General features: G+C 40.8%; 1 protein-coding gene across 5 annotated transcripts in view; it reads right to left on the reverse strand.

The window, feature by feature from the left end:
* pde4d (phosphodiesterase 4D, cAMP-specific) overlaps positions 1-27,916 on the reverse strand; it is a 138,133-nt gene that overhangs the window by 50,520 nt on the left and 59,697 nt on the right. Inside the window, exon 1 of one of the 5 annotated variants that reach the window (XM_069699528.1) lies at positions 2,447-3,383. The exons of the other annotated variants lie outside the window; for them this stretch is intronic. Within the exon in view, the coding sequence (XP_069555629.1) occupies positions 2,447-2,535 (89 nt within the window). The 5' untranslated portion in view covers positions 2,536-3,383. Of the gene's footprint in view, positions 1-2,446; positions 3,384-27,916 lie in introns of those variants that run through there. 5 annotated transcript variants of the gene reach the window in all.

The following is a 27,916-nucleotide window of genomic DNA, read 5'->3' on the forward strand; positions in this document are numbered from 1 at the left end:
ACTAGCTCAAAAGGGTGCTTCTACTCAATACTGAGCAAAGGGTCTGAATACTTATGACCATGTAATATTTCAGTTTTTCTTTTTTAATAAATTTGCACAAATTTCTACATTTCTGTTTTTTTCTGTCAAGATGGGATGCTGAGTGTACATTAATGAGAAATAAAATGAACTTTTTTGATTTTAGCAAATGGCTGCAATGAAACAAAGATTGAAAAATTTAAAGGGGTCTGAATACTTTCCGTACCCACTGTATGTGGTCTCAGCGAGTCCAAATATGTTATTTTAGCATTCAAAGGTTCAACAAATCCACTTGTGTATTCATGCAAGGGTGGATGCATATATGAATGCATATTTAAAACCTAAAAATATATTTATCTTTTCGTAATCTTTATGAGCTTTCTTCTTTCAGCGCTACTTGGCTTGTGCACCACAGATGTGACACAAAAACAAGGGGACGAGTCCATTATCAAGGTGCAATGAATAATGCAGGGACTCCCGAAAGCTCCTTTTTTTACTCATACACAGTCACGTGGTCCATAGATTTACTGTCAAGAGAAACAGGAAAACATAAATCCTGCCTCAGGTTTAAAAGAAGTCTGACAGGCTCATCTCCCATCTTCAGAGACAAATGCTTGACTCTGACAACTGCGACAGCTCTGAATTGTTGTTTCAACACTGTCACTAGAATTGCACCATCCATCCAGTTCAGCTTCACAACACATTCCAGCAGACTGGGATGTACATCTTACCTAGATTTTCCTTAAATGAATCAAAGCACTACAGCAAAAAAGGGAAGACTGTATCGAAGCCAATGCGTGTCGAAAGTAACACAATTCCTCTTTTTAATATTTGTAATAGAAGCGACTGTGATTTACCGTTTATTATTCAGGGTTCATGGATTTCAATGAGAGCAACAGCAGCGTAAATTAAACGTGATATGCTTAAGTAAATAAATATTACAAAACTAAAACAGATGTGGTGTGTAGCTCTAGACACTAACTTCCAGGCTCATTCATCTGAACTTGACTCTGTAGTCATCCACGACTGCATCCGAATGTAGAGGAGAGAAAGGAACCAGGATGTTTGGCTGTGTATCTGTTTACAGAACGGTCATGAATTACAGAGGAATATTTCCTTTGTAATCTTCTTCCTGACTCAAAGGCCGGCCCACTTTCTGTCTACGTGTGCACACGAGTCGGTCTCACTAGCTGGGTGGACACGTTTATGTGTGTATTTTTGTTGTCGCCATGACGTCTGCACTGAGTTCATCTGTTTCTGTACATTTATTCTTCTGTGTTCGGTTGACTTCTCCGCAGCTCTAAATAAATGGATTATTTTCTATTCTATTAGCTGACATGGAATTCAATGCTTAAATCTACTGAATGCAATTATCACGCTCTTGTCATTCTTTGCAATGTGAGCAGATGAATCAAGAGACGCAACACACTGTAGATTGCAATGAAATCTAATATAGAAATCATCTTGGTGCATCCCCCCTCCCCGCCTTTCCATGTAAAGAGAGAGAAACAACAGGAAATGTTCAAACATGGCATTCGTATCTTAGCTTTCAACATAATTAAAACAAAGCATAGAGAATACCCAGGGGCCCGGCGCTGTTTATGATTGAAAAAAAAACCAACACAAAAAGTGTGGTTAAGACTGTGGTAAAGTGTAGCAAATGAAGCATGTGTGTGTGCATGTGAACTGTTGCATCACAGAGGAGAGTAATGCTGAAGAACAATAGTTGACAGGTCTGATGGAACGCTATAGCAGTCAACTGTTGAAGGCTTTGACAACTTGCCTAAATATCTTTTGCTTGAGAAGCGTTAAAAAAACTCTGGAAAAACATCGGTGGAAATACGAACATTGTTCATATCCCAGCGGCCCACTCGGATGACATCACTGACTGCTCTGTGTCCCTCCCAGTTTATAACATAGCTGGGAGACGATGATTCCCTTAAGATACCCGTCCTAAGTGTGACTAATTAGAACAAGACAGCAGAAAAACCAAACAACACAGCACTTTTATCAAAATATTTTTCCAGCCGTTGAGAAGCGATTTCAGTATTACAACACCTCAATGTGCTTGCTATTTCTGACTCGCCCTCACATTTATGGATCAACTGAAGCAGTTTGTGTGGGGAGAAAATGACAGGAAATGTCTGGGCCATTTAACAATAAATTCCCCTGAATACATCTGAGCTCGGCTTGGGAAGAAAAAAAATGACGCTGGACTGGGCTTTACTTAAGGGAATTCTAACCATATCACAAAACAACAAACATGCTGACAAATTAATACGCAAAGCGACGAACAACTTTACGTGTTTTACATTTTTGTAACTGTTAAACATGTACACAGTGAATGAACAGCAGTGAAGTCATTAAAGGCAGAAAACAAAAACATCAACAACAAAAACATCTTTAAATCATCACCACTAATACTCACCATATCCAGGAGTGTCTTCTGAAAGGATAATGGCTGAGGTGCATCATGGACCTATCACTGTGAACACCTGGACATTGTCCAGGCTTCATTCCGGCGCTGTGTCAGGACTGATCCACTTTCCTGTTAACACTTCACCCTTTGAGCCCCCCTATTTATTTAGCTATCTATCTACAGACACCGCTCCACTGTATCCGCAGGCCCCAGCACAAAGTGTAGTATCCCATAGTAAAGTCCACTGCTGTGATGTGCACATTCAGACCAGTCCTCCAGTAAAGAGCCACTTGTAAAGTTTCAGTCTCACTTCTTTGGTCCTAGGTCATCATTACAAAGAAAGCAGGCTTACATCTAACCAGGCAATCTTAAAAATCAAACTATATAGCACCATGAAATCCATTGAGTTCCAGAAGGAAAACAGAAATCCCAATGAAAGATGACTAAAACAAGAAACGTGAAATAGAAGAAACTGGAAGCAGACGTAATCCCAGTGAGAACTGAGTCTCAGCAGTAGAAGCACACAGGCGGCCACCCAGCAGGACCAACTAAGCTCTCCAGCCGCTGCTCTTTTTTCCGTGGTATTCTTCCGGCAAAGGTTTGGAAATTACTGTCCCACATCCACATGGTGAACCGGTTCAGGGACTCATTCCTCCGGAAAACATTCCTTTTCCTGACAGCCAACGACGCCGGTTGGAGAGGCAGCGGGAGTCACACCAGCATGACAGAGCATGTTACACACAGAGTCACTCGCACTCACGTTGGCTTTCATCCTCTCGGTTTTTCCCCATTTGTCTCTCTTATTTTGTGTCTCCCTCTCAGTTTTGCCCTCTCACAACCTCTCAGGAAGGGAAGTGAGGAAGTAGGGGCAGAAAAAAACAAACAGTGAAGCGTCTCCTCAGTGTCTCCCCTTCTCTCCGTCTTGCTGTTGATCGTGTCTGTGTCTCTCCCTCTCCCTCCCTCCCTCCTCCCTTCTTGCTCCAGTCAGTGGGATGTCCTGACCCTGTGTAATAGGTGTGCCTGCCGTATCCACTCAGCTAAACCTATTGATCCTCTTACCACTTCATTCAGAGAGGAGCAAGTCAGCATATGTGCACACAGAGGACTGCACATAATGACATAGGAAGCCTCTAGTGTATACTGAATAGTAAAATGGGCAAAGTGTTGACAAAAGCAATTCCCTTCATTTCCTCCGCTTAAATCTCCTGCTCTACTTTTCTTTCCTCGAGTGCGTGTTTGTCTCCATTGGAGCCCTCCTTCGTCATAACAACGCGAGCGCTGCTGTTGCCCCGTCGGTTTAAAAAAAAAAATTTTTTTAGTTCTTGCTCCTCTCAGCACACCCTCTGTCCGTCTCCAGTGTCTGCATGCATGTTAGTGAACACACGCGTGCGTGTGCATGAATACCATAGTTTGTGCGCGTGTGCCTGTAAAAGCACGCAGTGGGGCCTCTCAAGGCATGTTTGTTTAAAAAAACTTGTTATACAGGATGTCGGTGCCCTCACTGCAGAATAATGCATTCCTCTGCTCTTCCACCAGCAGCTTTGGGCTCCTGATAGAGTCTGTGTGAGTCTGCCTATAATCCAAACAGCGATCAAAGAGAGTAAATTTCATGTCTTTTCTGTCAACTCAATCACAAAGATAACAAGACAAATCAGAGCAAATCTACATTTTATTCAATGCTGTCATTCAGAGTGCATGTCTGCGTGTGTCGGTGTTTGCCTCCATGTGGAGGAGTGACTTTGCGTGCACATATTAATTCAGGCATTTGTTTGCGATTGGTTGGTGTTTGGCAAGGAAGTTATGAGTCGAGGTTGAGGTTAGACACACTAAGGTTGTGTGTGTGTGTGTGTGTGTGTGTTTTGCATTAAAAGCCATAGCTGTGGCTAAGCTCCAGTTGCTGCGGTCTGAAAAACAGGATCCAGCACGGCTTCTTACACACATCCTGCCCAACACACACGTCAGCAGCTTCTCAACTCCTGCCAAAAGTCAAACCACCTCACAGCCTCTGTAAGCCTGCACCTTCAGCCACAACAGCTACTCTTGAACAGGGCGGAGGAGAGTAGACTGTTGAGGAATCTGCTTGTCGGAAAATTAAGACAGAATTGCGACTCTTTGGGGAGACGTGGGTAGGTTGTGTCTGTGCGTGTAGAGGGGCGGGGTTGACAGTTTAGGTAGCAACAGGGAGTACACATTTAATTTAAGTGTCTTTAAAGGTTAAAGAAAAAAACAGCTAGAGAGCATTGGAGCACCTGCGATTCATTATGGACGCACAGGAAAAACATGAACTCTGCATCTGTCGGAGATTTATTTTTAAAACAATCCCATTGTTTCAGATATCTTGCATGCAAATGGAAAGTGGGGCCAGAGCTCTAATAACAAGAATATAGACTGTGTCCTTGTGCATATGTGTGTGCTGTTGCATAATCTTAGTCTCTGTTTTGGGGTTTGTTGGCCCCTGCTCTACTCAACACTGGTGAGCTGTCACGACTCATTCTGTAAACTGAGAGATTGGAGGAGAGAAGAAAAAAAAATAAAGTAAGTGTAAAGGCAGAAACAAATGTATACAGAAAGCAAGAGGGTGACAGCGAAAGAGAGATGTAGAGGGAAAGTACGGTCGAGGGTAAAGGTTGACGAACGGGCCAGCATCTTTAGAAAAAGAAACAAACACTGTGAAAGTGCAGCAGCAGCAGCAGAACACGGCAAGATTGATTAACACTAAACAAAATATGAAATGAAGCCGTAATGTATGGTCAAAGAAACCTTGAAACAACAATACAGTATGTGCCCGTCATGACGCTGCAACATATTGCAGCCATAAAACACTGGAACAGTATTAACGTATCATCATCTGTGACCCCTGCTTGTAAACAGAACAATGGTATTTACCATCTCCAAAATATCACATCATATTTGAATCAGGAGGCCTTTTTCCATTACATTAGTGGTCTGTCTCTGTAACTGGGCATCCGGAGAGAAGGGTCTGATTACAGAATGGGACAAGTACGTATTGATTTCATGAGTAGTGACATTTAGCAAAACACTTTTCTTTATTTTCCTGCAGATTAATTGTCCAGAGAGCATGAGCTGAACAACCTCTATTTAAGTCATGGAGCTGGTCCAACAGCATGGCCTGCCAGCGGCATGACTGCTTTAGCTCCAGGTGTTTGCAAATAAACTCACACGCAACTCCTGAACTTGTAAAACCTGCCAAGGATTGCTGGGTAAGCTTTGTAATGAGAAAATCCATGTATATACTGTGTTGTGTATTAATGCCTAGTCACGTAGTAAATTCAATTTCTGGACCACAATTAGCAAATTCAAAGAATTCAAACTTTTAGCAGCACGTGCGTTTGATGATGTAGCTATCATTACATTAACATCATTTTTGTTTACATTCAAATAGGAAATCTCTCTCGACATTGAGTGAAAACAGGGCCTCATGCACATTATTCCTCCGAGGTAGGCCAGCTGCCCATCACTCTGTGTTGTCGTGGAAGTGCCTCTGGCCTGGTCCTCCTTCTTGCCATTCACAGATGGTTATGCAGTGGCATTTCAGCAAAAGGTTAACTCATTCCCCCTTCAAATCAGATATTTGTAATTAGATTCCCACAACTAATGGGGACACGGAGGCTTCAAGGGCCATTTGTAAAACGTGGTGAAGTTTAAGTGGCCAAAAAAATTACTCACTTGTGGAGTGTGGAGCGTTTTTTTTTTTTTCCCTTCCCCCTGACTCTTTGATTTTAATACAGACCAAAAGACAGACGGGAAGGACTTAATCTATTAGAACAAAATTGCGGCTTTTCAACAAAGCAGTAGCTGTGGGTAGTGGTGATTGTACAGCTCTGCAAATCAATTAAAAAATATTTTTACTAATTAGTTATTTAACTTTTACTTTGATAAAAACGTGGCTGCATATGGTCTGATTACACAACTGAGAAGAACAATTTTAAGAATAATAGCACAAATCTGTAATAACAGTAAAGGTATCCTTTAATATTTTGATTTAAGCTCTCTAAAATAAAATACTACGCAACATTACCATCATTTGTCTACTGCCTAAAATATATATCTAGTTTTAATTGCTGCACCTTACTACAATAGATTTTTCATAAAAATGGACATAGTCTCGGTGTTTGAAAAATGAAGCCAATGCAGAAGTACCTCAAAGTGCATTACCACTGTGGACAGCCAGGGGCTGGCTAAAAAACAAACAACAAAAAAAAACCTCTAGCTCCATTAGACTCCTGTTCAAAAAGCATCAACTTCTCTCATAAAATAAAAAGCAGAGATGGGCAGATGAAGGGTTGGTTGACAGTCGTCACAACAGGGAGCCGGGAGTCTAGCGTTATGTAAGTTTGAATCTTCAATAATTTACAAGATGTGATAAGAAATGACCGATATCATTGTACATTGCGCTGATTCACTGAAGACATCGTAATATGCCAATTTGATAGGCATCGCTCATATTTACTCCTTCTGATCAGTGTTCTGGTGGGCGCTGGTACAGGCAGTGGGCAGTTTTGGGTTTTCAGTCAGTTCCACCCCTCACTCCTTTCCGGTTTGCCCAAATATGTTCACTTTTGGCACTGAAAGAACAAGATGGCACCAACCAAAATGCCAGACTCGAGGCTTCAAAACGGCGGCTCACAAACCAATCGGTGATGTACGTCACGGCAGGTTGTCACTTGCTATTTACACAAAGAGTACTTCATGTTATGACTGTGCTCAGGCTGGCTGAACGCATCATCAGTTTAAGCAGAGTGTGTATGATATGAAATATTATAACTACAAACAAAATGTATAACTATAGATTAAACTAAATTCGACAGTGGATTAATTAGGCTTATAATGTGCTGAATTACACACTGAAATACAGTAATATATTTATAATAAAATAGGATTCAGGTTCTAACACTGGTTGTTAATCGACCATACAAACAGATAGTTATGATATGTCTGTTTCATCACTTACCCCCTGTAAAAATGTATAACAACAGACAGCATGTGCAGATCAACACCAAAGTAAACAGGACTGAAATATTAAAACAGGATTCAAATTCAATTTTGTTTTTCACCAAGTGTACAGGAAGTAAACTAATTCTGCCTTCATTAATAAATCATCTCAATCAGATGGGGGGGCCAGACAACATCATGGTTAACAGCATCATAAATATCCAGTTAAAAACCACTAATTGTAAATGCTGTTATCTATTTTGACTGCTTCATGAGGCTGTTTTCAGGGAGCTGGTACAGATGGGAACGTAAGGAAATATCAGTGGTCCATTACCAGAGGCAGTCCTCACTACAACACCATCTGGTAAGGATGAGTCTCACTAACTGTTGGAGCAATCGACGCTGCTTTCTCTCTGATACCTTCATTATCACATTACATAGATTGAGAAAGCCCAACTTCTACTGTTTTAATATGCCAATGCTGTAATCAACAACAACAACAACAACAACAATTGTGTACAGTGACATGCACACTGTAATCGTTTATTTGAAATCTGCCAATACATCATGTAGTTGGGTTTAGCTGTTCATTCCAGTGTGGTTCTGCTTGTGCCCTTCTCCACAAAGGGCACAAGCAGAACCAACATCATTTGTGGGACTCTCTGGGGAGAGATATTGTGGGTGGGTTTGGGGTCCAGTGATAGTAAGAAAAAACAGACTGTCATTCCAGTTCATGCAACATAAAGATTAAGAACAACGCACACACACACACAAAGGAAAAACATAAGGTACATTAGTAAACCTGTATTTTGCAGCACCAATTTGGTGTAAAAGGTCAAATGCTGGCCAGGGAAACCCGCCAACTTGACAGCTTTTTTATGCCTGGCTTTGTTATTTCCTCTACATATATTATTCATGTTTTTCACACTAAAATTAATACCTGTATTAACTATTTATTTATTACTCTAACTGTAGCAGACAGCATACTGTAAATGTATCTTGCAATAAATGCTACTAGCTCCATTTGTGTGTTACATACAGTATGTAGCTGGTGGACATTTCCAATGCACCTGCTTCCAATAAAGCACTAATAACAGAGCTGCAGGATTTATTGCCGACTTTGGTATTTCCCATTTGACGTCAGAAGGTTTGCAGGCGTGTCCATACAAGTGACAAACATTAAGAAGCAGTATATTGCAGATAGTCTTAACTGTTGAGATAACCACATAGGAGCAACAATGCGTTGGCTGTTTTTGTTCTGTGATTATCCATCTATAACCGCACCTTTAGTTTTATTATGCAAACATAGTATATCTTACCAATTCAGTTTTTATGGGTATGTTTTTTTGTTGTTGTTTTTTCAGTTTCCCCCACTCTCCAATTGTTTTTGGCTCAATGAAACGCAGTTGCACATGTACATTCAGTTCTTATGCTGTGAGGCATTTGTGACATTTTGTTCAGCCTCGATGGCAACAAATGCACTGATTTTTTTTTTTTTTTTTTTTTTTGGGGGGGGGGGGGGGGTGTCACACAGTGTGTCCAAAATGACCTGCGTTCATGTCCACACCCTGTCAAACATATGTGCGGGCTAAAGATCACAATAATTATCAAATGTTCTGTCAATTACCAGCATTGGGCTTTTGATCTGCTGCCACCAGGGCGTAAACGCTGTACTGCACATTTCAATGAGAGCTTTGTACGCGGGCCATCAAATTAAGCACACCCACTCATCCCACAGGGTTGAGTACATTTTGGAGATGGTGCCTCTGGGAGCACACTGGTTAGAGTGTCACAAAATTTCACCGCTCACCAGTCAGATGTTTGTAGTGTAGCCACTTTAAAATCCAAGGGCTCATTATTGTTCCCAGCAGTCACCACTGTGCACTGCTGCAGATGTAGATAGCTGAAAGTGAATGTATATGTTGTTATTTCTTTGCAATTTTGCCTTGATTTAATGTCAATGTGTTTTGATTGTGCTGCAAAATATTCCATGCGTTAATACATGTCTTGCAAACAATATTAGTTAAACTTATTCAGCTGGAAAAAAATGCATCATTAATACCTATTAATTACATCTTATCCTGCTTTGACAAGTCAAAATGTCTAAACTGAGAAATTTGGTCTTCTCTCAATAGTCTAATTTTGAGAAAATATCCTTTCACTGGGAAATGGAAGATGTTGTACACACAGACTGACAAAAATCCCCAACTAAATACTGGGAAAATAGATTCAAAAGATGTTGTTGAAGCAGAGAGCATCACCAAATCAAAAAATATTTCCCTAAATCAAAGCATGTTTTGAAACTCAATGCAAGATCTGTTGTGGTTTTCATCTGAGGATATTTCTCTGACCAAAGGTTGTAACAGATGTAAGAAAGGGACTAGATACATCTTGTTCACAGATGTGTTCAAAAAAAAAAAATACATACTTGCTAATAGCATACATCTGCTGTCATATGCACTCTTACTATTGCAGTTACCTGCTCTTCAATTTCTGTAACTCTGTTGTTTGCTGCCACTCTAACTCCATTAATATCCGTATCTATCCCATTCGATATTCCCCGTACCTCCATTCCTAACCACGGTGTCAGCTCTGTTGCTCAACCCCGCCAAAAATAGACTTCTCCTGCATTGCACCAACGTTGTGTCACTGTTGCAGCCAAGGCACTCGACAGGCTCCCCCCTGCACTGTCTGAGCCTTAATCACGGCACTGGATGAACCTCGTGTCTATCTGGGTGTGATTAGTCGTTCCCCTGAGGGATGATATGACCCAGTGATGACCTCCAGTGATATGCTAATTACTACAGGCTCTGGGGGGAGGGGGGGAGAGGCAGGTCACTGTTACACTCGATGAATGAAGAATTTCACTTAGATCTTGTTCAGTGCAGTTTGCTTTGAGGCAATGTATCTAGTTTACTATCAGCAGCTGGAGAAGAATCAAAAAAAGCTAATTGCTACTTTAGGTTAGGTCCAGTTATTTAGTGCATGTTTTAGTATTTTATGTGAACCAGGGGCCTACTGAAATTTTGTACTTTCCCCATCTGTTCAGTTTCATTTATCTGCCACGTTACCATTTCATTTGTTATAACAGAGAAAGCATATTCAAAGTATTTTTAACTGCTTTCAACTCAGAAGACAGGCATTCAGAATGGATTCAGGAGACATCTGATACCTTTAATCAGATGTCTGATACCATTTAGACTTGGCTGCTTTTTTCTACAGTCTGTTTGCTTTTATTTGGCATCATGTGTGTCAGTCTGTCACAGCAGGGTGCAATCATAGTTTTGTAATTCATACAGCACATGCAAGACAAAGTGTGATGCATTTGCTTTGAGCTAATGTTTATCAACATGCCAAGCAGATATACTGTTAATCATGTTCAACATCTTAGTTTAGCATGCTAAAATGCTAATATCTGCTCATAATCACAAAACACAAAGTACAGCTGAAACTGATGAAAATGTGATTACAGGTAGTTGCTAATAAAGAGTGTTGGAGGAATTGACCATTTGACCTGGCATTTACCATGTGGGAAAGCGTGAATGTGTGTTTTAAGTTTTGTGTCAATCCATTAAGTAGATTTGGAGATATTTTCATTTGGATTCATTTTTAGAGCTATATTGCAAAGAAGAAGAAGAAGAAGACTAAGATATTCCTGGAAATTCTCAATGAACAAGAGACTGTACTGAAGGAAATGTGTGCAATTTCAATTTGTTGCAAGGCCTCTCTTTCTCATGTTTTTCTTAAGATGCCCCAAATTCCATTAAAGGGCATAAATTATGAAGAGGGAGCAGCATGTAGGAAAGAGCACTGTGGGGGAACTCGTGTGACATTAAACTGTTAAAGTAATTACATGTTAGGAGGAGGCATGCCGGCTGCAAAATTATCAGACTCTGAAAATGGTTCAGTCTGTGAAATTCTGTCTGCAAACGGTGGAGGAAACCACTGAACTCTGTTCACACAGAACAGCACACGCCCTTCCAAATACTTCCATAATTAGTTCATATTTATATAGTGATAAAACACAAGCAAAGCAAAGTGGCAGTGTGAGTACAAAAGTTACGAAAGTAGTTACACAATCTAAAAAAAAAAATTCCCACTTTGGCATCATCTGCCAGGTCACAAGTCCTCTGACACTATTAAAGTCCCGTATTAAATGGATCAATGCAAAAACAAATATACGAAAGATATGCAGTAAAAACCAACTGTAATCAGATTATTAAGGAAATAACTTCCCTATTTGGGAATAAGTGCACGATTAAAAGAGCGACATGAATGTTTTACTTTTTCATTGCGAATGACAAACTCTTATAACAACCAATTAAAAAACAATATACTATATATTGTATTGTATTATTATATTCAATTATTTTCAGTGTTTCCTTACATACAGTTCAATTTAGAGATTCACCAAATACTGTATATAGGTAGCCAGCCTGAATACATTTGTGCCTCAAAAAATGGTTTTCTGAGCTTTCTTTTAAAACATTAATTATTTTACAAATGAACTGAAAAAAACTGACTTCCTCAAAGAGAAATAAGCCTGTGATTACAATGCTTTTGTCATATTTTGGAAGTCAGATCATTATAAAGTAATTCCTAATATGTGGGACAGTGACTTTATTGTCTATAGACAGAGTTGGGATAAATATAATAAGAACAATCCACCGAATAATAGTTTGTTTTCAACTATGCTTTTTAAAGAGAATACTAAAACAGCACTTATAAACACAGACTGTGAAGTAAAACGTTGATCTATGCCTACATTACCTTTGGTTGTCGCATCATGTTACCCTGACCTGTGTTACCTGCAGTGTGTTACTCTCTGACTATGAAGGCACATTCTGTGTTTGCCTCTTGACTGGATATGACAGGAAAGGCTGAGGTGCAGACAGAAATGGCCATGCCACCCATGTCTGCCGTCATGGCTCCCATGACATTTAAAAGTCAAACTTTCTCACACACACACACACACACACACACACACACACACACACACACACACACACACACACACACACACACACACACACACACACACACACACACACACACACACACACACACACACACACACACAACCACACCTCACTATCACCACATGAATTCTGTTGGCACACTAGCAACCAATGGCAGACTGAGTGTGGTAGCTTCAAGCTGAAGACCGCTGAGGAGAGAAAGGGACAAGTGGCTGAAAAACCAGAGAAATCAGTTTTACTGTACAAGAGAAGAGGAGAGGAGAGGAGAGGAGAGGAGAGGAGAGGAGAGGAGAGGAGAGGAGAGGAGAGGAGAGGAGAGGAGAGGAGAGGAGAGGAGAGGAGAGGAGAGGAGAGGAGAGGAGAGGAGAGGAGAGGAGAGGAGAGGAGAACGGATGAAACAGGTTCACTAAACTTTTTATAAAATGCGGTGTTGCAACTGGAGATGAGGTGTGGGGTGGGGGGGCGATTAATGGCGTTTTAACATGTTTAAAGTCGGAGCGTCGGTGAGAGGCAATCTGTGTTAGGCTTGTTATATTTGTATAAAATCTGTGCGAGTCTGCTGCCAGTTAAAGTTGGCAGGGTGAGTGCACTCGTATGCAAAACTCAAAGGCAGCACTAATGTGAACTTGCGGTGGGAAAACATGTAAATATGAATGAGTGGGTGAGCACTTCATAATTGCATGTATGCAGAAGGATATGCCTTTCAGTATGCTTGATATAGTTGCAGACTCCAACAGAGAGGTTGTAGGAGAAACTACAACTCTGAATTGTTTATAACATGAGATCAAAACAAGAATACTGTTTAAATGGCAGCTATAAAACATTGGGTGTATCACATTGGTTGAAAACAGTCAGAAATTTGACTTCTGGGCAAACCGACACAGCAGGGAGGAGAACTATGCAAGACTATCTCTCGTCCACCTGAAGGGCCCCCCCTCGCTGACAGATACTGACCACTGAAACTGGAAAATTCCACCCTCATATGTTATATAAAGCTCCCTGATGTTCAGCGTATTCTAGGAATTAGTTTATAATGAAGTGTTCTGGCCACTCTCTCACAAGCTGCTTCATCTACTGCATTTCCAGGGAAAATTTTCCACAACCTCCGGGGAACATTTGTGAGCACTCTGCATTTCAGTTGTGTTATACCCGTGGGTGGAGGATTCAGTGTGACAATGGCAGCATAATGAGTTTTTCCAGTCGATAAAAGTGTGAAGTCTTCCCTCTTACTTAAAATGCATCTCAAAGCATGACCACTGAGGCCCATGTCAGCAGAAAAAAAAAAAAATTAAAGATGGACCCTAATTTTGTCTCAGCTGAGATCAGCAAATGTGTTAAAGAAGGCATGTTAAAATATGTTTGTTTTTTTATTTGTAAAAAAAAAAAAAAAAAAAAAAAAAAAAAGAAGGTGGGAATAAAATAACACATGATTTACTACAATAAAGACATTTTTCAAAATGGTTGAAGCATTAAAAATCCTGCACGCTTACTAGCTGGCTGTCTTCCCTGTTTTTAGTGGCGCATTACTACATTTTGAAATGCATTAACAGTACCTGAAGATCAGAGGCACAGTGTGAAACCATCGGCAGTGCTGTGTTTGTGTCAGTAAAGTGTTTGCGTGTCCCTTAAGTGTGCAAATGAGACAAATAAAACAGGGACCCACAGGTATAACAACTACTTCACAGTGCTACTACGGGTCAGCAGGGTAATTTTTAAACATGACAGTGGGATCAGAAACCACACCAACACAGTCCTATTTAAGCAGATGGAACTGCTACTCTCTAAATGATGACTCAGCCCAGTATCGAGCCAAAGCATGTAATACACCTCAGTCCGCTAGTGTATGAGTGTGACGGGTGGCCTGGACTCAAGCTGCGTTCTGAATTGCATCCTTTTTTGTTTTACTTTCAGTACGTACTCCAGCTACCCTTGCAAAGTATGTACTGTTTCATGCAGTATGCAGAAAATTTGGGACGTACTACTTCGTCGTAAAAATACACCTTGAACTTTGACCCTCCTTTGCGATCCATTGCGCAACAATTGAAGTGAAAAGAAAAAGGATGCGGTTTGGATCGAGTACGCTTCTTTTTATTGCATCTTCTTCCTTTTGCGAACCAGGTGGGCGAGGCAAAAGCGGGACAGTGACGCGCTGTCCTCTAGTGGACTGGCGGTGTACTAGATGCTTTGGTGCGATACCTGGTTCAATAACTATTACCTGCGGATGTCTTCAAAGTTTTTCCAAACTCTCGGCATTGACTGCTTGAATACAGATAAGGTGACAAAGAAAATATTGAAAACATTTACCAGGTACAGTAAAGAGGTAACCAATTCACCAAATTAACGTAGAAACTCGAGGCACAATGGCAGATGCAACAGCCGTGTCAGAATGCTTTAGGGGGGATTTTTTTCTTTCTTTCCATACAACATACTGTCACCTCCTGCTGTGCTGTTCTCCTGACCCTACACAGTGACTTCTATTAACACACAAGGAGTTTCCCTGAAACAATCAACAAACTGTAGTATCATGTCACTGCTGTCATTAAAATTGTCCACAAAGGTAATGGATGAGCCATGCTGACAAACACCTGCTCCCACTGACTGCGCAACAGCTGATTCCCGTTGCAGAGTTATGTACGGTCACCTATTGAGTAAACCTGGCCTGGCGCGGTCTGGTTGATTATATAACAGCAATTTAACTTATTAAATGACTTTAACCCCATTTATCAGAAAAAAGTCTTATAATAGGTGTTTACCATGCAGATGAAAAGCTCAAGAAAAATAATTGGATAATACTTTCTACTTTTATGGCTAAGTAATAGCTCCCTAGCGAAGAAAATAATTTTCTTGTAAGTGACTAATATATAAGGGAGGAATCATTTTTTTTTTTTTTTAAATCTTATTTTCTCTGACTGTGACTCCATCTGTATCACAGAAAGGTGCCGCAGAGAGTGAGTGGGTGGGTATGGATGCATGGATACACAGAGAGAATACAGTTATACTACAAGGAAGGCACAGACAGCAGGAGACATAGAGCAAAGCAGAGACCAAAAAAAAAAAAAAAATGGTAGATCAAACAGAATACTGATTGGGTGCCTCTACAAGTTGCTGTCTGCAGCATTGTGGCACACAACTGTGGAGCCCTGCATCAGCACAAAAGATCCCTGAAATCCCACCCAAACTCCAAAGCTCCAAAAATTGCTCGACTCTGCACATACGAGTGCATGCACAAAAACAAAAAGTAGAGGGGGATGACAAGAGAAAGAGAGAGCGAGAGGGAGAGAAAAGGGCACTAGTGTGAGAACACGAGTAGAGCATAGTTACATAACAGATAGAGGCACCATGGGAGCTACCAAAGGGGAGCTCCTGGGCTTCTGCAAGTCGCAGAATGACGCATTGCCCTCACACATTTTTCACACACGCACGTACACACATCGCCCTCAATGCAGTAAATGGCACAGATTCACACTGATGTGCTCTATGCTCTATCCAAACATTTATGACAATCTCGCTCACGACAGCGGGGTGTGCATTTACTACAACACTACTTAGGAGCAGAACGGCAGAAATTGCAACATTTAGAATCAAGGTGGTCCATAAACTATGTGGAAACCGTGAGCTACTGCAGTTATGAGCCGCTGAAATGACAAATAGCCTTAGATCAACTTAACTCTTCTAGCACAGACTTAAACTGACATTTTGGCATTTTTTTTTTTTTTTTTTTATGCCTCTGCATTCAGTTTGACTGATGCTCAGTGGTGAGATTTGGCAAGTTTAGCTCAAGCGCTAAATGTCGGATTTTGAGCCTCTGCAGAAATGGACAGCTGGTGGAACTAACCTACAGGTATTAAAAGATTTATATAGCTGCAAATTTTGCTATCAACAAAGAAATAAAACCGCATCAAGCTTGCTATGCACTTACTGATTGCACATGCCAATAGTGCGGATGAGCACATGTATTTAAAAAGCGGTGAATTCCAAACATTGATGCATTTGTAAAAAAACATTATATTTAAGACTTTTCCTTACTGTAATTTATAAAACGCCGACTGCAATGGTAAGTACTATGACCTCATGTTTTTATAGCCTATCTAGAGGAAGAGTGCTGAAACAAGGCTAACAGCCAAATCCTTTTTAAAAGCCATCCATCTCGCCCGTCTTTCTATCGAGCTGCCTCTTAACATAAAACATGCCTCTCTGGCAATCAATCTGCGTTGGTTGCTATTTTTACATCGAGGAATGACTGCAGGCACACAAAAATCACACGCACCAACACAGAGCGCAGCAGCCCTGAGCCGAGGCGGGATCGATTGATGAGCTATGAGGAAAGCAACCTGCATTCCTCCCATCTGGGAACGTAGAAGCAGGCTGCTGCAGAGCGCTTTGCTCTAAACACAGGAAATCAATATCCTGCAAGTTAATGAGATAGACCCCCCCCCCCCTAACCTCAGCATCTTATTAGATAAACAGATTAGCGGCAAAACACAACACTGCCATTAGGTGAAAGCAGTGCAGACTCATACTGCTCACGATAGGCCCATTACACAAACTGGCAGCCTTACAGTAAGTGAGGAGCATAAAAATAAAATGCGGCTGATGGCTGAAAGATCCCTTATGCGTTTTTATTACTCTCTATTATGTATAAAAGATCACTGCCTGTAGTTGTAATAAATGCACTAGAGGAAATAGTAATGTGATACTGCTGATGGTATAACCGGGGTTAAGTTTTCATGTTTTTGACTCCCGTGGAAATATTCAGGCTGAAACCACTAAAAAAAGAAAAAGAAAATCAACAAAAACATTACCTTTTGAGGCATCGTATGTTCAGACACAATCTCTGCTGTTTTGTCACTTACCTAGAAAGAGAAAAGAAATGGAGGGAGGGAGAGGGAGGAAGACAAAGAGAGAAAGTTATTAGGATAATCTATTGACTGCTGCAGCGAGATGTAATTTGCGTCTAAACAAGCATCAGGGGCATATTGTATGTAACTCCTTCTGCTTTATGGACACTCGCACTCTCACACACACACACACACACACACACACACACACACACACACACACACACACACACACACACACACACACACACACACACACACACACACACACACACACACACACACACACACACACACACACACCGGAATAATGAGAATGTCTGAGCGCGTATATCAATATACTGCAGTGGTGAGAAAACTGCTCTCTCTTTATCTCTCGTATCTCTCTCCATCCCAATGCCAGCCTATTGATCTGAGTCGAGCCTCCCATATTCAGCTCCCGTCTCCTCTCCCCACACCCGCAACCCTTTGTTATCTGTGCATAAAGCTCTCAGTCCTTCTCCATTAAAAAAAAAAGGAAAAATGCCTGCATGATGTCAAATGATGATATTGAGGAGGGTGCTTGATGTCGGGGGTGGGGGTGGGTGGGAGGGGGATTGCCTCCCTCCGTCTCCAGGACAAATAGCATAAAGATGAATGGCTGAATAAATGGAATTTCGCTTGTTTTTTGTTTTTTTTATAAGGTCACAAAAATGATAAATTCTGATAACACTTCAGTTTCGTTCCAAGTCGATACTGAATTCAGAAAAGTGCTGATGAAATGGATACCTGGGGCAAAACATGGACCTATTTCACAAACAGTGCTGATAAGACAGGCACCAAACTATACATCAAAGTCTCTTCACAAAAGTCTGCACAGGGCTGTTCCCCTGAAGCATGGTATCAAATGAAAACATGCTGGCCGCTTTGCACACATATACATGCATCGATTTCCGTACCGCACATTGGACGTGTTATACAGACATGTTGACACAGCAGGACTGAGGGCACAGCAGGGTGATAAGACAACATCGACTGTGAAATGATAAAAATGTGATAACTGTCAAAAGATTTTGCCGTACCATTTATACTGTCGTAGCTGTAACTTCAATATCTGTGGAAGCATTTCGGTCTGGTTACTTTATCATTAAAATTTCTGGAATGATAATGTTTTTTTTTCCTTATTGTCATACTGTTGATTTAATATAAAACTCAATATTGGTACCAAAGTCTGAATTCTGTTATAGAGACAACACATAACACACCACTTTACCTGTCACCTTTCATTTCCATCCATCAACCTCCCCCCCCCCCCCCCCCTCCCATCAACTCCCCATCCCCCCACCTGTCTGTCTTTCCTGTCTCTTTCTTTGTCAGTTCTGTCTTGGTCCAAAAGGTTTATAGCACATTCAGACTGAAATGTCAAGCTGGCAGACCTACTGGATGGCGTGACAATTTAAAAAGGCAGACTCAAAGAAAATGCAACTAAAATGCATCTTCTGCAGTTTTGTTTATAAAAATGGTGAGAGAAACAGTGATGTAGACCGAGAGGGAAAGCCAGACGCAGAAATATGACAATAACTAGTGCCTTAATAAAAAGGGCAGAGACACAGGTAGATCGATGGATGGAAAATGACACCCTTTCGCCACAGGCTCACAGCCACAGTAACCACATGTGTTCATTAAATCTATATTCCATACTAATCTTAAACACTTACTGTGAAACTATGCCCCATCCAAGGTTATAGGAAAGTGCCTTGCAAATTCCTAATTGAATATTGGACTATGGAAATATACAGGACTTTAAACACATTTATTATTTTGGCTGTTGATATTCAATACATGTTTTTTTTCTTTCCTTTCAATATTGTATTACAATGTTTTGTTTTTACACTGGCAAACAGTCTGCATTTATATAGCGCCTTTTTAACTTACCAGTTTACAAAGCGCTCAACAATTTTTGCCTCTCATTCACCCACATAGGTTACTCCCAGACCAATGGCGACAGAGCAGTGATGTAAGGTGCTCACCTGCCATCAGGAGCAACAGTGCCTTGCCCATGGACACTTTGTCATGTAAACAGGAGGAGCCTGATTGAACCTCCAACCTGCTACATGCGCCACGGTCACCCAAACTACATATAATTACAGTCTTTTCTGTCTTTAGAGTGTGCACGGTAGATTCTGGTGACAAATGACTCAAAAAGACATAATTGGAACATCAGTGATGCTTTTATAACCATCTCAGTCCACTCTGTCAGTCTTCATTCAGAAATGTCTTTGAATTGTCTTGCTCAAGGGGCAAAGAGCCTTTTAATGGAACATGTCACATCGTCCATTCGCAAATTGTCAGGGGTGACATTTATGGAGAGGCAGTAGGTTTACGAGCAGCAAAGACATCAGCTGTGAAGATATTAGGGAAACACAAGCTCTCAGAAACATTTCTCAATGTGGCAAGCCAGGGCTAACTGCATGTATATTACTTGTACTGCAAAATAAAATGGAAAATAGCACCTGGCATAGAACCGGGCCAAATCCTTTTATTTCATACCAATTTATGTGCATGCTTGACTGCATCGGGAGAATTATCATATTTATTCTCATGTCAGCCATGCTTAAAGCAGCGGTGTGCGGGATTTAGTGGCATCTAACTGAGGTTGCAGGGTGCAACCACCCCTCGCCTCATCCTCCCCTTTGAATCGAACAGGTAACAAAAACACAACGATTCTTAGTTTCATAATTGTGAATATTATGTTCCATTTCTGCCAATAATTTCCCCCAAAATCCTACACACTGAACCTTTAAGTCGATATCTAACCTCTGCAAAAGGTCCATAACTCATGAAGCCCGGCACCGCTACGGCCTTTGACTGCTCACATGATGAGCTCATGCTATACTTGTCCTGCATGGCGTCAGGGCCAAAGGCTACGCCGAGAGCTACGGTGACTGAAAGCCATTCTGCTCCAGGACTTTCAGTGGACAACTAAAGGACAACTCTCTTCAGTTAGCAGATCCTAACGAGGCATGTCTCCGTGGTGACTAGATTCTCAGCAGGTGATTTATGGCATCACATAGCCATCACCTCCAAAGCTTCTGGTCCTAGAGTGAAGGACGACAGCTTGTGATTGGGAACAGCTGTGGAAAACAGGTGTGAGCTTCTCATTACGGACATAGCGAGGTAATGATGGCTTTTAATCACGAGCCCGAGATAGGAAACCGTGTGTGAGAGTGTGGAGATTCTTTGTCCATGTGTGTATTTTATGTGCATGCGTGCGCACAATTTTGGCACTTTGCATGATAGATCTGTATACAGGTGATTTGCATGTTTGCATGTCTATGTAAGTATATTTCTGCATAAAAGTATTTGTGTTCTGTGTGTGTTTGTGTGAAAGAGGATGGATAATGAGACAGAAAAAAATAACAGGGAAATAGGGTGTGTTCAGAAGCGTCCTCTCCCCACAAAACACTTGGGTGTTTCATGGGCAATTCCACAATGAATACACCAAGCAAGAAAGCAGTGACGCAAATAGTTCTAGCACATCCCACTCTACCACAAACTGAAAAACATTGTCTCTGCTTTCTAACGTGGATTGGAACCCTCTTATCGCGTCTTTTCACTCCTTTCTTCAGCATAAGAAGAAGAAAAATGGAAAATACAATCGAGGGGGAGGGCGGTATAAAGAAAATAAAGGCAGGAAACAAGGGGAATACAAGTGTGAGGCCTCACCTCTAAGCAGTGCTCACTTAAGAATTTAAGCTCCACAACAAACAAAGATACCAGACCGGAGCTCTGCCTAATCGTAGCAGCTTATTCCCCATGACTCGGTCCACAATTGGGAACCCACCAATAGCTGCTTTCCCACCTTTGGCAAGCGTTGCAGATGCCTCCACCCGCTCATAACATACTGCGGGCTTGTACGCAGTACATGCATAATCAGACAACAACAAAAATACTGCGCAAGCATCAGCAGCCATGTATGTGCACTCATGCATACATTGAAAACGTACATGCAGACGTTCATACACTGACGCACAATTGCAAAATCATGTCATTACATCACAGTCTGACCACCTCATATGGCAACATAAATGTAAAGGCACTGCATGCAACACACATAAGTCTCAATTCAAGAAGGGTGTCACTAAATATCGAAAAGGATTTAAGAGATGTGTGTAATTTACAGATCAATAGAAAGTGCTATAGTCGAAGCGGAGCCTTCATGTTTCATAGTTATGAAAAATGCCTTCAATTAACTGCAAACCCCTGAACTTTATCTGCAATTTCTTCACCAAGCTGTTTTTCAGTCTTTCTCTGGGTGAAACTAAAGCAGAAATGATCTGCTGTTATACAGAATAAGGTGCAAAGGTGGAGAAAGGCGATGTATGCATTGATGTCACTCTTTCACATTATGCTACCCCTCTCATCACCACCACCACCACCACCACCACTGGGAGGCCAATCAAACCCGCAGTTCGCTGTTATAATTGTGAGGCAAAGAAAATTAATATCCAGAAAAGGTACAAGCCGTCAGAATTGATGATGAGTTCAGTGACGCACCGGGCATGTCCATCTGTACTGGCTGAAATGTGAACATGCTGGATCAAACTTTGTCAATTAATCCGCCAGTTGATTGACAAAAAAGAAAATCACTCATCGGCAATTACTTTAAATGATTCAAATGTTTTCCAAAAAAAAGTTTTCTGCTTCTCAAATACAAGGATTTGCAGTCTATTTTAGTCATCTCTAATTGTACATATGACAAAAATAATTCAAATGAACAAAATGTTTATAAAAAAATGTAATGTATTCCAATAAAATAATAGCTGTCACTTATCCCTTCTACTCAAGTAAGTACATACAGTATATAAAATATAATACCATGGAAAACATCTCCTGTTATAACTATCTCATGAAGTGAGAACTGTTTTCTCCCCTTTTCTCTGGAAATGTTTTTGATAACAATTGAATTGTATGATTAATTTCTAATTAGGAAGGGATTCATATTTTGATTGACCCAGCGCATTTTTGAAGCGCACAACACGGGGTGCTGTAGGCCGTACAGGCTGCCTGAGCCTCACGGAAACCACGCTGGGGATATTCTGTGCCCGTCAGTGTACATTAGCAACCGGTTAAATATTAAATAGTATTACTTGTATGGCTGGCTGTTGGTTCATGTGTAGTTATACCGTTGTTTGTTTTGTAATGTTATATGTCACCTGACAAGCTGCCACAAGCAATTACTTTCACCCAACGGACAAAAAAGGTATCATCGTCCTCTTCATCAAATTAATCCCATATCTTATTACAGCATTTTCTGTCCCTATGAATAATGTAGGCTTCCTCTCTTCATGTGGTATCACTTTGTGAATACCATTATTATAAATTAGGTCCATGAAAATGAAAATGTAAGTTCTGTCTCATGGAATTCAAAAACTATGAAGCACTTTCAGATTTCATAGATTATCTTCCATTCTTTTAAGTAAGCATTTTAAGTATACAATATGTACAGTATAAAAAACATCATACAGTTTATTTTTTTAATATAACATAGGGAAAAAAACAAGGATATGGCAGAACTTCTCCAACTCCTACATCAAATTACATGGCTCGAGGTAAAAAGCTTTTTGCTGAATCATACCAAAACGTACTGGTCAGCAAAATGGTCTATTGCAGCACAATTTGCTGATGCATGCACAAATCAACTGTCTGATTTATGGTAGATCCTCCATCACTTGCCTCCGCAGCCCCTATGGGGGATAAATGAGCATGGCTGTCTTGTTTATGTCTCAGCTTATGATTGACTACTGAATGGATCTTTGCATAATATTGGTATTTATGAAATTATGTCTCCTGTGAGACTCAGAAAAATACCAGATTAATGTTCTATTCTGCTCTAACAGCCCTCTAATATTTATTATATCACTGGTTGCATCATACAGCATCCGACCAGAAAAAAAAAAAGCCTTTAAAGAAAAATCAGACCAATTGTACATAAACTGTCTGGTCTATCCCAATCACAAAGCAACCCAGGAAACAGAGATGAGAGGGGAAATGAAATGCTGCTCTGTTCTCGGATAGAAAAAGAAATAGACCACAGAAAGAGAAAGCTATTTCAATTTCATGTTAGAGAAATACCAACAATTCTTTTTGGAGGAGAAAAAAAACTCATGTAGTGCATCGTTGTCACTGAACCCCAAGTTGCTCCTGCTTGACCGGCAATGGCTCTGTCACCATCGGTGTGGTAAAAAGGTAGAAAGGCATAATATACTTTAAATGCAGACCATGCATTTTACATATTTCTTCAGTAATTTCTTTGTATTGTCATAAGTAGTAAGGAGTGTTTCATTCAGTGTGCCATGTTGTGGTTAGGATTCTTATAGTCCCTTCATTTTCAGGCACTTGACTATGCTGCAGTGGAAGAAGGCTGCACAAAGTAGTCCAGACATCCTTTTCCCCAGCCATGTCTACCAGCTTCCTGTGTGGGATTGCAAGACATTTCCAGGCCAAATTCAGGGTGTTCTGGGTTTTCACAAGGCTCTGCCCTTTAACCTCTGCAGAAGACATCCTTGAGATTAATAGCTTCCTTCGAAGCGAAGGTGCTGCAGAGCTTCTTTGTGTCTACAGGTAAACTTTAACCACCAGGTGAGGGACATTTATATTGGCTGCTTGAAACATCCCAGATTTGTTTTACACTCAACAACAGTAATATGTCACTGTATTGGAGAAAAATAAAACCTGTATATTGGATGGATATGTTTTAGTACTGCAGAATCCTAATCTAATTAAGAGCTCTTGTTTCAATATACAGTGCATGCCTCTGTGAAGAGCAGACGGAGAGGAACATCAGCTGTCTAACAGTGAGTACAGTCCTGAGAATGGCTTTTTGGCTGGCTCTTCTCCAAAAACACATTATATTTCCCTGGATGAAATCCTATGCCTCATCCAGAGGAAACAAGTTAAGTCAAAACAAAGAAGTCAAAGCAGAATCAGGCCACTGACGCAAAAGACATCAATCCCAAGCTTGTTTTTTTTTTTTTTTCTTCCTCCTCTCCTTTTTTCTCTCTCTCCTCCATCTCCTCTCCCCTGGCTTGTGAGATAAGCTTTCTGTCGAATACCAATTTTAAAAGAAGATTACGTAGTTCTGGCTCTCAAATCAATTTTACCCCCCACTGCAACATGAAGACACTGCACATGAGGTGAATACACATTCACACCGACATACAAGTGCCTGCATATCAACACACATCTCATTCCTCAGAGAAGACAAGACATTGTCACACCTTAATCAAACACAACAGAAGTAATTGAGAGACACAGTCGCCATTATTTCTTCAGACAAATACTGAGGTACATTAGATCTTGAAATTAGATCCTTATTTCCAGCTTGTTATCAATATTAAACACATAGAGTGGTTGGAGTCAAGCACATGAGCTGCCTGTTTATATGTGCTGGCTGGTGTCACATGTGCAACACTGGAAATCTGAGCTCAGATGAATCCAGTTACAGAAAAATCCTCCCAACAGGTCAGCAAATAAACTAGGCGACGCCTAATATAATATCCTTAGTGAACCTTTAGAAAACAGATGCAATTAAGGTCCACAGAAAGTGTAGGTGAGCACTGAAATTGAGGTGTAAGCACCCTCGATTGGATAATGTCCACAAGACACGCAATCAAACCTCACGCCAGCAACAAAGACACACAGCGATATCGAAAGGTCATCTCTCCACAAATGATGGGAAAGCAGAGGGGGTTTGATCACCAAGCCTTCCAACATCCTTAGACACACAGCACTCCCTCAACGCCTGTTCGCATGAAGAGTTCATTTCCAAGTTAGCCAGCTGTTGTCACGGAAACCAATGAGTATGTTTTTTTAGTGGCCAGTGGCTGAAAGCGCCTTTTCTGGGAAATCAATGAGCAATCCAGATGTGACAGGGTCCTCGGACAGTTAAAAATCAACAGCTCTATCCACTTAGAGGTTCAATGGATCCTGAAGTGTACATACAGGATGCGTGTGTGTGTGTGTGTGTGTGTGTGTGTGTGTGTGTGTGTGTGTGTGTGTGTGTGTGTGTGTGTGTGTGTGTGTGTGTGTGTGTGTGTGTGTGTGTGTGTGTGTTTTCTGTAATACTGTGAGACCCAAGGGAGCGCACACAGTCAGAAGCATACATCTACTTGTAGTGGATATATAAAATGACATAAACTGTTTTAACGCAGGCTGCTTGAAGTGCAGGAGATTTTCTGCCAGACCGGGTCATTCAGAGTTCACACTGTGTGCACAGTTCTTCCTCACCTCTCCCTCATCCTGTGGCAAAGTTAAATTACTGGACAGTCTGTGTTCAGGATGGAAAAGATGTGCAGTATTGTCACATTAATTAATTGTGAAGGTTTGACATGACAAGGTCACTGGAAACACCTTTTGACAGAAGTATTATAGACCATTCATTTGGTAGGTGTACACACAAAGCAGGAGTTCTGAAAACTATCCAAAGCCATCAGCATCTGTACGCTATTTGTGTGAACAATGAAAAAACAATATTGTGACAGCTGTCATCAGTAATCAATTGTTTTGTGGTGATGGGGGTTGGGCAGTTAATGAAGAGCCTGGTAAGAGTTAAAAAGATAGAAAAAAAACAAGAAAAAAAATACCGCGAAATGAGCTATCATCAGTTACCTGTATTTACCGCTTATATCTGCGTAATTTATATGAAGCTATAAAACCAGTCTGTTAGGTAAAAAAAATGGAGGTGGAAACGGGTAGTTTGGCTCAGTTTGAAGGTAACAAACTCCAGCTAACTCCCACCACTCACTCCATAAACCCCCAAGAATGTTTGAAATACATTTTTTGACAGTAATAATTCATGGCCCCTGGAGTGGACTGAGAATTTGCACTCTAACTTGTCATCACCCCGTGCTAACTAGCCTTCTGCAATGAAAAACAACAGCATCAGTCATCATGAACAAAGCAGATTAATATAAAGTCACACTGATGGTGCCCAGCAGCTGCAAGATATTGTTTAAAACCACTGTTTTGAAGACGCAAACACAGCTGCCTAAAGTGACAGCATAATCAAACATTAAATGGAGCAGCACAACCAGGGAGATTTTGCCACAAACTATTTGGTAACCTGCAACATGCAGCAGCTAAATCTGCTGTATATATATATATATATATTTTTATATTATAGCAGTATATTTTCTTAATCTGAACTGCCTTTGCCCCTTTTTTTCTGATGGTCTACAAAATGAGCTGCAGCTCTAGCAGGGGCAACAAAAGGATAATGGAGGTTTAAAGGCAAAACTGTTGAGAGAAACATGTAGAGCTGCTTTGGAGGACGACTGCATCCAGTGAAAAGGGACACCACAAAAAAAATCGCAAGGACTGCATCATCCAACGCCAGAGGTGGATGTTTGGAACGGTTTCCTGTTCCGCTGCTGCAGCTTGTTGTACCGAATGAGTAACTACAAAATGTAGAGACAGCTGACTAAGCTTCTCCTCCAGAATGTATTTTGTCCTTTCCTGGCTCAGAGCTGAAATAGAACACTGTGTTGACCACACTATACAGATATTTAAAGCTTCTGATTCAGAGGAGACTTTTTTTTTTGTATCTACATTATGGAACAGCAACAACTCAGTGCACTGGCCTTTGTAATTACACTGGCCACTTCAACAGTGGTAATCTGTTATTCTCTTGTCATTCAGGAGTCTGAAGTGCTTCTTGCCCCACCATTTTCCACCTACAAACAGCTCTGCAATAATGAAGCCCTTTAAAAATCCCACTGGATAAACTGACATCAAGATACATTAAAAGCTAGACTACATTTCTTTTTTTTTTTGTTTTTTTGCCAGCAACAAAAGTTTACATCACAAATATACTGCATCTCCTATTAGTGTGAGATACTTTACATATATTGGGTTACAAGAGCTTGTAAACATGAGACTGACAGTTAAGGATAAGAAGTAAATTTGGATGCATGTCTGCAGATTTTGGAGTTTGTGCACGTGTGTGTGTGTGTGTGTGTGTGTGTGTGTGTGTGTGTGTGTGTGTGTGTGTGTGTGTGTGTGTGTGTGTGTGTGTGTGTGTGTGTGTGTGTGTGTGTGTGTGTGTGTCTGTGTGTGTTGTGGGGGACGCGTGATATAACTGTTTTCCTGCGTTTTTTTCCTGTTTCCCTGTTTACACTGTGTGTGGGCATTACTGCAGTGCATGTTGCCAAGCTATTGAGCCTTTGGGATTGAAGAGCAGACATTTTTCAGTTTGCTGCAAAAACAATTCAAGATAGGTATATTCAGCGATTAAGGACAATATCACAACGTAAACTTATTCATTACCTGTGTGAAAATATCCCTGAAAACAATACTGCGCTGAGTGAGTGAACCTGTTTTGATGGTTTTTCATTTGGTGTAACGAGTATCAAGTGTAAAATTTGTGCATTGTTTGGCTTTAAAATAAACAAATAATTTGGGAAATGGGGAGGAAAATATCTATGATTTGTGTTGTCAAAGCCACTCAGTGGATCGTGATTTACTCGTACTCATGTCTTGAATCCATATCCTATCTTTTCACTCTCTTACGGTTTGACAGTTAATCTGGCCAAGAAACATCCATTTAAAGCCAGGAGAGGTGGTCTAAGGCAGTGATCTGTTTTAAGCAACTGCACTAATCCTTCCTCTCCAGCTCAAAGACCAGACACTCCCCGAAAGCTTGCAAAAAAGACCTTGTTAGTGCACACAGA

This window comes from Brachyistius frenatus, unplaced genomic scaffold (assembly GCF_029030835.1).
Source record: "Brachyistius frenatus isolate BFR_SWC_R1_liver_20210118 unplaced genomic scaffold, ASM2903083v1 Contig_30, whole genome shotgun sequence".
NCBI lineage: Eukaryota > Metazoa > Chordata > Actinopteri > Embiotocidae > Brachyistius > Brachyistius frenatus.